At 39.8% G+C, this 12,876-nt stretch overlaps 1 protein-coding gene across 2 annotated transcripts in view; it reads right to left on the bottom strand.

The window, feature by feature from the left end:
- LOC124116971 (PR domain zinc finger protein 14-like) overlaps window positions 1–12,876 on the bottom strand; it is a 66,476-nt gene that overhangs the window by 7,676 nt on the left and 45,924 nt on the right. For both annotated transcript variants that reach the window (XM_048401483.1, XM_046478636.2), the window contains exon 8: window positions 384–494. In XM_048401483.1, the coding sequence (XP_048257440.1) occupies window positions 384–494 (111 nt within the window). The remainder of the gene's footprint in view (window positions 1–383; window positions 495–12,876) is intronic.

Genomic DNA, 12,876 nt, shown 5'->3' with positions numbered 1-12,876 from the left:
ACGGTGTGGAACTGTCAGATTTAAAAAATAACAAGCACCAAAGAACAGTTTAATCCTCCCTCCATAGCTTCATCTATTGCTTGTCAGTGTGGACTTTAAGTCCACAATGGTCTGCACATGAACATTTTTACTTGTTGTATAACAGGCTACACCTAGGCAATTAAACACAGACGTCAGTACTGGGATATTACACCTCAAACAACTTCATTGACCCAGATACGTCGTTGATATGCTGGTTCACCAGAGCTGGAAGACATATAAGAACTGATCTGATCCCTCGACACATGTTTACTTATCATATTTGTAATAAAAAAAATACAAAATGCTGTAATAGTAAAACGCTGTTGCAGCTGAGCGACAGGCATCATTCAGATATTACTCACCTTGAATGGTTTCTCGCCAGAGTGCTGCCTGATGTGTGTTCTTAGTATACTTGAGGCTGTGAAAGCTTTGTTGCAATATACACACTTGTATGGACGCTCGCCGCTATGCACCTGAGGGTATATAAATACTGTCAGTTAAGATATGGTATGTTACTGAAGTGAGTAAGCGAGTTTTACAGCGGTCAGCAATATTCAAGCGTCTGACGTCTGTCTTGAAAGAATCGTGTCTAAACCAGACAATATAGTTATTGACATCATGTGCATTGATCTACACATTTGGGATATGGTGACGTGCATCAACCAAGTGAGGAAGGCTGACCCCTCGATCCCGTAAATCACCATTAACGACAAGCATAGTCGCCTTTTACAGCAAGCATGGGTTGCTGAAGACCTATTCTAACCCGAATCTTCGCGAGACCAGTGCATTAGTAGTTTAACACCGACAGATCCCCACCCTTCACCCTAACTATTTATTTAGTGGCCCTTATAATGTGTGAGCTTGAAGAACTTCAATATTTATATAGTTTCTTTGTATTTGTACCCACATCAAATTGTATAATCGCCCATCAGGGTATATGCATGCAGTTCAGTACAGCGGCTATCCGAAGCGGTACGCGAAATGCGAAGATCTCATACAACGTACCTAAATTGAAGTTCGTCAGTAAATGTGATTTTCACACACAGTTTGCATGTTTACTCTGTTGACTGGCATTAAGGAACTTCAAAGGCAATACAATAATTGAACCAACAACCGTTCACTAATTGGTAAGCGGGGAGAAGGTGTTGACGACAAGACAAAGGCTGTAGATCAGAGGATAAGTGTGATGAATCCTCTCGATGCGCGTTGGGTCGTGTCGGCCAAGGAGAAGGAGAAGGAGAAGATCTTAATATAGGGTCACCCGCTGTACATATAAAATGACAAGGCAAGAAAATAAAAACCCTCCTTGACCTCCCCAGCCATAACCGACGAGTTCCATTACCTCCTTAGATGCGAATATTTGACGAGCAAAGAAAAAAACATTAATTCAAATCAAATATGACAACTTACAATCTTAAAAAACTATCTAAATTTGTAAATAATACTCTCTGTACTAAAGTAAACCACTGTTGCTATTTCATCACATTGTATTTTTGTATATATGTATGTTATTACAGTCAAGACCCGTTCATCCGACATAGATGGTTTTGTCGGATTAACGAGTATGTCGGATAAACGAAATTAAGTAGTATCAACGTTCGTGATCGAAAATCGGACAACTACCCGATACATAAGGATTCAAACACGTAATAAAAAAACATAAAATAAATATTCATATTGTTATGTTACATTGTTGGCGGAATACTTTTTCTAATCAAGCAACCTCTAAAGTTTAACACAAAACAACTGTTACGGACTGTATCACTTATTCAAAATACTTCCAAAAGTATAGTCTGGAATGGAAGCCGCAACTTGTACCCAAAGCTAAGAAAGCTGCTTTCTAAGTGGCTAACGTCGACTTCCTGTTGGGCAATTCATAGGTAGGTCATAGTTCGCGAAAGGTTGTTCTGACGTGACCTGTAATTGGATGTCCTCGTCCATAGCGAGAACTTGTATCTGATTTTAATAAGATTGAGGTAATCTAAGCATGTGATTTATCCTGTTTGTTTTTTTAAAGCATTAATTGTTTATTATTGTATGTTGCTCCTATACCACCGGCTGGTGATTTGAGTTAATAAAGAAATTGAATTGAACTGACAACTGCTCAATCACATCCGCACCCTCACCCACACCGGGCCGCCTCCGTGGTCTAGTGGTAGAGCGTCCGCCCGAAGAGCGGAAGGTCGGAGTTCGAACCCCGGCCGCGTCATACCAAAAGACGTTAAAAGATGGTACCCTGTCTGGCGCTCGGCATAACGGGGTTAAAACGAGGACTAGTCGGCTCGGAGTCAGTATACTGTGTCTGAGTGGGGTATTTATGTTAAACTGCGGCATGATATCTCTAGCTATTATAGCACTAGCACTATCAATCAGCATTACCCTCACGTACACCCTATTTCTCAAACATACCCTCACCTGTACCCACTCCCGCATCCATACTAACTCCCTTATCTGCATTATCAACCAAGTCCTCACTCGCGTCCACATCCTTTCCCGCTTCCACAAAAAGAAGCATCAACCACGTACAAAGACACTAACAAGGTAACAATCCACTGTCACACATACACATACAATTAAAGAAAACAATACGAAACAAGCATACAACACAATCTTACGGGCCAGTCACTCATCACAACTCGCAGCATCTCCATACAACAACCATACAAACACAGCAAAACAACATGATAGATGATAGGAATTATCACAACAACCTAATTTATTGTTTTATATTATATTTTCTTCTCTGAAACATTACGAAGACTAATGCAGCAAGTATAGTTTAATCAGATCGTCGCACTGCATTAATTTAAAGAATACGGTTTGGTCTGCCGGAGACATGGTAATAAACGAGGGGTTAATAAGGGAGATTAGAACTCTTTACCCCAGCAGTGATAACTCACAGGTTGCCCATAGTATGTATTCCTCACATTGAGTGACATTGTTATGTATACTTGTTTCAACTGCTGCTCAATAAACCATGATGTAGAATGTATAGTTGTTTGTGTGTATACTAGTATTGAAGTTGGCATTTTAAAGTGTGCAGTAGTTAATGCGAGCAAGACCACTCGCATTTTTCGCATTTAATTCACGCTCGCGTTAATTTCAAGATTTACAGTATTTATCAGGTATATAACCGAGAGGTGAGAATTTTTTTCAAGAAATTGTACAAGAAACAGGTACTGAAAATTGTGTCATGAATGAGTGTCATAATACAATCATATACACAAAATGGCATCTGCATAGGAAGTGTGGTGTCAGCGAAGATGGAAGACCCAACCAGGGTCCAAAAACCACAAAAAGCCACGAAAACATGCGTTAAAGCATACATCACACAACTTTGGACAGGAAAGGAAGTTTCCTAACAATTGTTGGGAAGTTATGAACCAAAAATCATAATGCTTGAATCATATGCAAAGACAAAAACAATTCTATTGGACGAAAATCATACTGATTGGACAGCAGGTACAGCCCTTTCAATGGTGCGTTGGTATTTAAATAATGTTTATGTGGAATAAACACCCAATTCTGCCTGTCAGGGGGTACATTGCATTTCATTCATTATTCGCAAATATCGGAACAAAATCAGGCGTTATCTGTTTACTGATAACAAGTAAAATGCATGCTGGAAGCAATTTTTAAGTAAACTATTGCGTCGTCGGAAAAATCAGGAAATTGTCTTTATTCTACATATACTTTGTCTGTTGCATAATACATAAATTATGTCTTGTTTTGAGACAAATCAGCACTATTACTCATTCATACGGTATCTTAACATGTCCATGCATTAAATTGATTATATCTTTTGATCCAGTGGACTCTCATAGTCATATACAGATGAAGGAAGATCAGATTATGCATATTGAATGTCAATGCTGCTCATCAAAACCATTTGCTTCTCAATCATAGCGAAAACACAAAATAGAAAATACATTTATGAAGTTATGTCATTGTGACTTGTACGATTTCTATGCTTGTTTTTTTGGGGGGTTGTGTTAGTTTCGTTTTCAAAACACAGTTGCAAACAATTAACCTCCAACCATCCATCTTAATTCCAGGAGTCTGGCCAGGCGAATAGGGCGTCGCTGCGTCCCCTAGGTGCGCCGGAAACCGATGATCGTGGGTTGCAATCACCCTGCTCATGTTTCCCTGTTTGTCAGCACTATGCCCATGCAGTGGTTAACGTCTAAAACCTGCATAACTATCAGGCTTCCCTCCCATATCAAGCTGACGCGCCGCGATATGCAAGTGCCTGAACAACAAAAAGGCAAAAGCAACAAAACCATTTTTATATATGTAAGAAATCCCTGCTAAAAGCAGAGTCGATGGTTCGATCTCGGTTATATCACGAGAATGTGTTTATGAATCTCTATCAAATAGCTATGATACGAGATGTTCTCCAAAAGAACGTAACCTGCTCCACCGGCGGCACCCATCACAAACACATGCAAAGGTAAGTCAATTGCGAAAACACGGGAACATATGGTACAAGTCAAAATAAGGTATTGCATCGGACATAATATTTGTCACTGATGCGTTAATTGAAAATATCATCTACAAATGTACCATAAAACGTTTTGAAAGTTCCACTGAGGCCTTGACACTTGTAACTTGATCAAACTACTTTTAAGCAAGAGACGCTCTTTAAAATCTTGTAAGAAAGAGCATGCTCGATTGTACCTCAGCAGTTGAAATGTTGACACGAAAGGATGGAGCTTCTGGAACATTGCTCGGCGTAAGGGGATAAGTGACTACAGGAAGGTTGAAGTCATACAGTCTTGTAGAGATTTTGTTTCACCCAAAAACCTAGTATTAAGGCACATATCTAAATATGAAACGGACGAGGTTGTTTCACTGGGTAAATCAGTGAAAGGGAATTGGCTATTGGATCGTTATTGAACATATCAGATCATCGATGTACCTGAAGCTTAAGTTAAACTCCTTGGCCAGGTTGCCTTGTTTGGATTTTGTAAATACGAGCGGAAATTCCGACTCATGTGCATAAAGAAACATATCAAGAAGGGGAGCACGATTGGTGCCCATGGGGATACCAACTTCTTGTCTAAATATCTTATCCCCAAATGTCACTATAAACGTGAAAGTGGATCCACATCTCAGATGTTTCAGACCAGTGGGGAAATTATTAGTCAGATCTAGCCAGCAAAATTACTCTCAATAATTTAAAGATATTTCAAGATGTATCTAAAATGAAAAAAGTATTCACACAGTGAATTAGTAAATTTTTTTACTTCCCACCAGATAGAAGAAGCTTAAAATCATTCAGCAGGAATAGATTCCGTGGCCCAGAAATAAGTCACACAGCTATGTGAAAATACCCAAAAGAAATTGGTACATAAAAGATTTGTGTGATTTTACATTGCCTATACTTTGGTACAGAAGTACCAAAATATGTCCTTGTTATATGATGTTAAGTCCTATTTTTTTGGTAAAAAGTTGAAAATACGAATTTTCTAGGAATATATATGTAAGTAAATGTATATACGTCTTTGATTTTAGAAATGTCTTATTGGGGATAAAAAAACATCTTCCCTGGGCAAAGCAGTTAACTGTCTGTAAAAGTCTTAAGTTTCAACCCTTGCCGATCCAGGCTGGAATAGCGGAGATATATACTTCCATAGTCGAATGAAAGTCGCGTATTGAAATCGGCATTCGGTTCGTGAATAACATGCCGACTGTTGTGCAGAAAATTCTGTCGATTGCAGGATTTGCAAAACATGTGTACTACCAAATGGGCGTCGACGGATAGTTTTCCAAATCTTTTCATGTTGTTAGTCAACTTGCGCGAGGTGGGACCCGTTTAATTACAATACAGAACTTGGCTATCGACCAGATCGTCTTGACTGGGCACCGCCGTTATGTTTGAAGCAAATGCAAGTTTTATGAAAGATGTAATCTGGTTGGTCAATAGGAGAGACATAGATGGGACATAACTCGTAATAACCACTGGTTATGGAAAAGCCGAATAGCGACTCGTGCCCCTCTTGTGGCCATTTTTGCGACTGGTTTCTGTCTAAGCGCAAAGCGTATGTCATTCAGAGCCATTGGCTATGACCATACTGTCATCAGCAGACTCGTAAGAAAACACAGACAGACACGTGAAGTCCGTCCACAACCAGGGCCACCCCGAAAGACAACTTTACGAGAATACAGGGCTCTAGCACGTCTTGTGAGGCGACAACCCTTCAGTACGAGTAAAGCTCAATGGAAAGAACAATGGTTTCCCAACAGGCATCTGTCCACCAGAAGTGTTCGCAACAGGCTAAAATAATTTTAGTTAAAGTTACGAAGGGCCAATAGACATCTCTTGTTAACAGCTCATATTCAGAGACCTCGATTGGCTAGGTGCATGGCTCAACGTCATTGGAATCTGAGAACGTGACGACGGACCCACTGGTCTAATGAAAGCCGATTCTTGCTGCACGTCACAGAAGGGCGAATGCGAGTTTGGAGACACAGAAACATAAAGCATACCCGTAGGCACATTGTACCAACAGTCCCATATGGTGGAGGCTCCGTCATGGTGTGGGTAGCAATATCTCATGACTTTAAACTGGACATGGTAACAGTAAGAGGCAATCTCAACAACGAACGTTACATCTAGAACATCCTCAATCCTGTTGTGACACATTTTGACAACCATGCACTTGCCACTCGACCTGTGGACAATGCTACAGCTCATCCTTCTCGTGCTGTGACTACATGTCTGGACATACTATGGACACTTTACCTTGGCTCGATATGACTCTAGATTTGAATTTATTGGAACATGTTTGGGACATTCTTGGACGTCAGCTGCAAGCAATGGATCCACCAGTACAGAACGTGGTAGCTTTCGAGGTTGCATTTTATCGGGAGTGGCAGCAATTACCTCTTGATTATATAAGAAGATTCACTGGGGGAATTGGAGGAAGGTACAAGCTGCCATCCAGGCACAATGCGGTTACACTCACTACTGATTTTCTAAGACAACAATGAATTGTTTTGGACAGTAATGGCCGTTCATACCTGATCATTGAACTTCCCAATTTAAATATTGAACATTTGTATCATTCTCTATGTTTTCAAGAGTCTTACACGCGACATTTAATCCTCCACCAAAGCCTTGGCTTGACACGAATGATCCTTTTTCTTGTACATATATTAAGGAGTGCTTGATTAATTTCTAGGTGTATAGTATGACAGTGTTGTAATTGACCAAGTATCTAATAGACAATGAGGTGTAAGTACAAAGTTCATTAACAGTGCTTGTTTCCATGCATATTGTCTATCATATTAATCAGCAACCATGTTTGGTGGTGCGGAATTTTCACAGCTGACACCCTTACATGTATTACACACTATGCTACACATCAGCTCCACTTTTTTGCAACTGCAAATTGAATTTGTGCATCCCTTCTTACATGCACATCTGACAACCTTCAATAATGATTCTGGAACAGGTACTTTGTCTAGTCAGAGGCTAGAAGCAGTTATCATCTACGTTCCATCCCTTCCATTCTTGTATTTGCAAGTAAACCCTGTAGCTGTGATATTTAGCTGCTCCAGATTTTGGGGTAGAATTTTCGGATCCACAAATGTAGAAGTCTTTGCCATCTTTTCAGTGAATTTCTGGACTCTCAAATTGTCAAGTCCTTGTCTGATTTCATCTTTGAATAGACGAAGTAAAGCTTCTTCCCCAGCATGTTCAATCTCGTCCTTGTGACATATGTTGGATGTTGGTCGAATACAAATGAAGCCTTTCTAAATTCCTCACATTTATGGTGCATTTTCACTGCAACAACTTTTCAGATACCATTAACCTTTGAAGTAGTATCACACCCCAGGGTGGCACGCAAAACCGACTACTCTCACAATGTTTCTTTTGTTTCATGGATATTTTCTTTGATGTTGGAGTTGACCTTGGCAAAAAATAGATTTCAACTGATTCCATCTGTACATGGCAGCAGAGTAAGACTACTAAGTGAGTATCATCTCCAGCTAAGGTTCTTCGGAAGATGCTTGGATGGTGTCAATACCAGATCCCCTAAGTGTGTCACTCAACAAGCAGATTAACTTTTGAGTGTTTTTTGTGTTTGCTAGGAATGTTTTTTTTACATCCCTCTCAGGATAATGTCTTTGCTGCAACTTCACTTCCAACGCCTTTGCTTGGGCCAACATCATACCCATCAAAGTAGACTATGACCTTTCTATGCCAGTTTATTTCTCAAGCTACTGGTACTTTGCCATCAGATTTGACCTTTTGCTTCATACAATCTGCTAAAACACGCTTGTAAGCTTCTCTAAGCAAATGTAGTTATTTAAACAGAGGAGGGGGATGTGTACCTTGTTCCACCCTGTTTTGCATCATCATCATTGTGCTCACAAGATACAACTCCAACAGTCCAATACCAAATAGGTTTCAGTCGCATGATTATTCATTTATGTCTTCTTTGTTTTTCCGATCTCTCTGTCGTCTATCATTGCTGATCTCCTTGTGCTGTAAGTGACTGCATTGCTCCATTCATTTCTGAACAAGATGACCAGGTTAGCCTCTGAACCTCTGGGATTGTCAGACCAGTAGCAGTGTTCAGGCTTCTCATCAACATTTGTTCAATGACTAAAACAGTTGAAAGGCCAGCCCAAATGCAACCACTCTGTCTCAGAACATGATGCCCTTGGATACAAAGGCAATAAACCTCTGGATTCCCTGCTTTCAGATTCTACAAGTTCCTAAGATAAACATACACTGACTTTAGATACAGACTATGATCTGACGCTGCAAATTATAGCAGCATGTTTTAAAGCGTTTTCAGATGAAGTAACCAATCATCCATTCTATCAAGCCTTTATGAACGTTCTGAGGATTTCAATCATTTTTATGTACTGAAGGCATAGCTTTACAGTTCTCCTTTCACTTATTGCTCTACAGTATGTCCTTAATATCTCAACCACTTTTGTTATCACTGGTAATGAACATGCCACATCTACACCAAACTCCAAAGTAATAATAATAATAATAATATTTTATCTACATACACATATCTACCTCTATATATCCATGTTCTATGGACCCGTGAAGAGCCGGGATGGAATAGGTCTTCAGCAATCCATGCTTTCCGTAACAGGCCACTTTTGTTATCAATGGTAATGAACATGCCACATCTACACTGTAGTAGTAGTAGTAGTAGTAGTAGTAGTAGTAGTAGTAGTAGTAGTAATAATAATAATATGTTATCTACATACACATATCTACCTCTATCTATCTATGTATCTATGGACCCGTGAAGGATGGAATAGGTCTTCAGCAATCCATGCTTGCCGTAACAGGCGTCTATGCTTGTCGTAAGAGGCGACTCACGGGATCGGGTGGTCAGGCTCGCTGACTTGGTTGATGCATGTCATCGTATCCCAATTGCATGGATCGATGCTTATAATGTCAATCACTGGAATGTCTGGTCCTCACTGGATTACTTACAGACTTCACAAGACTTACTTACATCATATAGCTGGAATATTGGTGAGTGTGGCGTTAAACCACAAACAAACAAAGAATTAGCTGTGGAGGAGAATATGTAATGTCTATGTGTCATATGATAGAACTGTAATTTATCATCCAAAACTGGCTCCCACAGGAGATATCGCTTCTGTGATCAAGCGATATCTACATTGTAGATATCGCTGCAATGAAATTGCATCACAATGCTTTGAAGTCCATTGTAACCAATGACGTCACAATCAAATGACATCACTTATGATTGCTACTGAAGCTGTTAGCAGTACTTTTTACACTTCAGACACTGCTTATTACTGTCTACAAACTGAAAAGGTTGGAAGGATGATGTTGGATGATAAATATAATCTCACCCTCGTGTCTTTTGATATAAAATATATCAACATTCGTTGATATATTTCATATCAAAAGACACTTGGGTGTACCATATGACTATAGACTTGGTTTTGGTTGTACCAACTACAAGGGGAGGAATGTGAAATCTGATCATCGAAATATGCTCTCCTGAAAAAGAAACGAATAGGTTGTAACAATATTTTCAAAACAAAACAAATGCGACAAAACCATTACTATAGTCATAAGAAATCTTGATTGTACAATTCCGACCATATCATGAGCATGTGTTTTTGAATCACTATCCAATAGTGATGATACCAAGTGTTCGAGAAAAGGTGAGCGTATCCAGCCCCACCAATGGCATCCTTCAGAAACACATGCAAAGGCAAGTCAGTTGATCACCTGAGAGAAAAAGTATTTTTCGTGGATAGTAAGTATTCCACGTTGTACTCTACATGAAAATAAAATTCACATGGTCTATTTGACTTATAAAGTTTCACAAAATGGTTTTATTGTTTTTGATAAACAGTCGTTTTTTACAAATTTATTTAGAAAATGGGGTGAATTTTGAAAAATCATCATGTCAAGGCTCAATGAAAATGGGAGAAGTTCTGCCAAGGCTGCCCAGAACACAATTTACCGAATTTTACTTTGGATGCGATAAGGGAGACCGCACATCATCACAACAACCCTGGATCGGTACATCCTGAGTCTTCACTAACGAAACAGGATACTTACAACTGCAACACTCATTCCGGGTTTACGTCCGATCCGATATCTGCACAGACTGTCATGGAATGGAACAAGAACGCCATACGCTGGTGTTATATTACCTTAACGTAATCTACTTCAGTGGCTGCGGTGTACATGAAATCCACAGATTCGGTGGAGGAAGTGTCAGAATGTTGGGAGCAATCTCTTATTATGAACAAGACCAAATGTTGTTCGCATCTAGGGCAAGTGTGTATTATTTTGATGAGATCTTACGTCCTCACGTTGACTCTGAAAGCACCAAGCGCCATTTAAATGCAAGAAACAGCATCCGTCTGTACTTATTTCCCGACAACTCAGGACATAAACGTACTGCAGTCGATGTCTCCAGTTCTCAAGCCAATTGATCATGTGTGGTATGATCTAGACAGACGCACGTTAACGTCAACCCAGCTGGCCACAGAATCTGCATCAGTTTCGCTAAGCTCTTCAGGAAGAATGAGCTGACATTCCACAAAGTGTCAAATCTTGAGTCCATGGCCAAGACGTGTCGTGCAGTCATTCAGGTCAAAGTTTGATGAATTCTGTTTAACTGTGTGATCTTTCAAACACACACATGCCCCACGAATCGTTTTTGTAGTTACAAAATGAGCAGAGTAGAGGTACATTGTGCTCTGCAAGAGCTGTAAAAAACTAACGTAGGCATGTTGCTAAGATCAAAGCGTGAGCGAGTGAGTTGGTTTCAATGTAAATGTAGGAGGAAAGCCCGAAGTGATGCAGATCCCAGACGTTTACCAAGAGCACGGGCATGGTGCTGACAAGCCTAGAAACATGATCGGAGCGAACAAAGATTCTAACCCACGATCATATATTGCTGGCGTGGCAAAGGGACGCAACTCTGCACAGCGACTGGGCCCCCATCATGTCAGAATATTCAAACGGACTCTATGCTGCTTTCATAGACAAAGAAACAACATTTTAACAGAATATGGCATGATGGCGTATTTTACGAACTACCCTAATTAGATATATGAGGTAATGTTTGGAAATAACTTCACCATTATTAAACAGAAAGTTATGTCTATCGGGATAGACAGTCAGATACATCGGTAGTAAACTAGATGAAGAGAAGGGCCAAGTTCTCTCTGCTTCGTTCTTTTCTCAATTTTATCAGCAATCTTATCTCAAACGATAGAGAAGCACAATACGGCATTAATGTATAATGTATAGATGTTCCAACAATATCGTTAGAAGTCGCCGAAAGGCTTACTTTCTTAAATCGGTCGCTGCATGAATGATACACACATTTCTATCAAATATTCTACCGTATTTGATGGCTTACATTTCTATATTATCTCCCTTGTAAACAAGAATTGGAAGCACGGTCAAAATACACCTGAAAGCATCCCTACCGCAACGTTTTTCTGAATCTCAAAACCTGGCCACCCGAAACATGTATCATGAACAACCGTAGCTTTTCCAAATTAGATGACAGCTGACCTTAACAATGTCTGTTGTCAGCCTTGAATCCTACTGCTTCCTAATACGATACAACTTCCCTCCAGCTGCGCCAGTCACAAATAATAAGAACTTTCTTTTTAATGACGTCACTTCTGGTTTGAGGAAATATATGCCAAATACAGAACAACACTGAAACTGAAGGTCCCATGTCCCTAGCTATCTGCCCAATGCACTTCTGATTTGATGACATCAGTTCTGGGTTTATGAAAACAGATTCACTACAACTACAAGGTCAACGCCACAAGCCACCTTAATAAAAAACACAACACACACTTCCGGTTTTAACATCACTTACGGTTTTGGAAACATAAACCCAATGAAGTAGTACTTTGAAACAGAACTCTACCCTTCTAGGAAAGTTATAAACACTTCCGGTCTGTTGACCTTGACCTTCATCACGGGACCTTTACAGTGTTTGTAGGTGATTTCTTGAAAACGAAGGTAAACACAGAAATCGGTTCGTACAAATCTAAATTGTGAAACCAGTCAATAACTACACAAGATCAATGGATAATATTCAAAAAATGATTGAAACACAGATGTAGGTTTACAATCACAAAAGGCAATAAATTGGCAGCAGCACTGAGTAACAGGCCCTATAATAAATGTAAGTGTATTCAAGAACGTCACAGTCGAATGTTTGAATATGGCACCTGCTCCTTTCTTGAAACTGGTGACAGTGTTGGCAGCTGCCAGTAAGTCCGTGTTTTTCAGATAGGTTTGATTGTTTGTTGTTTAACGCCACACTCAGAATATTACAGTCATATGACGGCGGTCTG

This window comes from Haliotis rufescens, unplaced genomic scaffold (assembly GCF_023055435.1).
Source record: "Haliotis rufescens isolate VD_foot unplaced genomic scaffold, xgHalRufe1.0.p SCAF_22, whole genome shotgun sequence".
Lineage (NCBI taxonomy): Eukaryota > Metazoa > Mollusca > Gastropoda > Lepetellida > Haliotidae > Haliotis > Haliotis rufescens.
The sequence above is the reverse complement of the archived record's forward strand: the minus strand, read 5'-3'. Positions and strand labels throughout refer to the sequence as shown.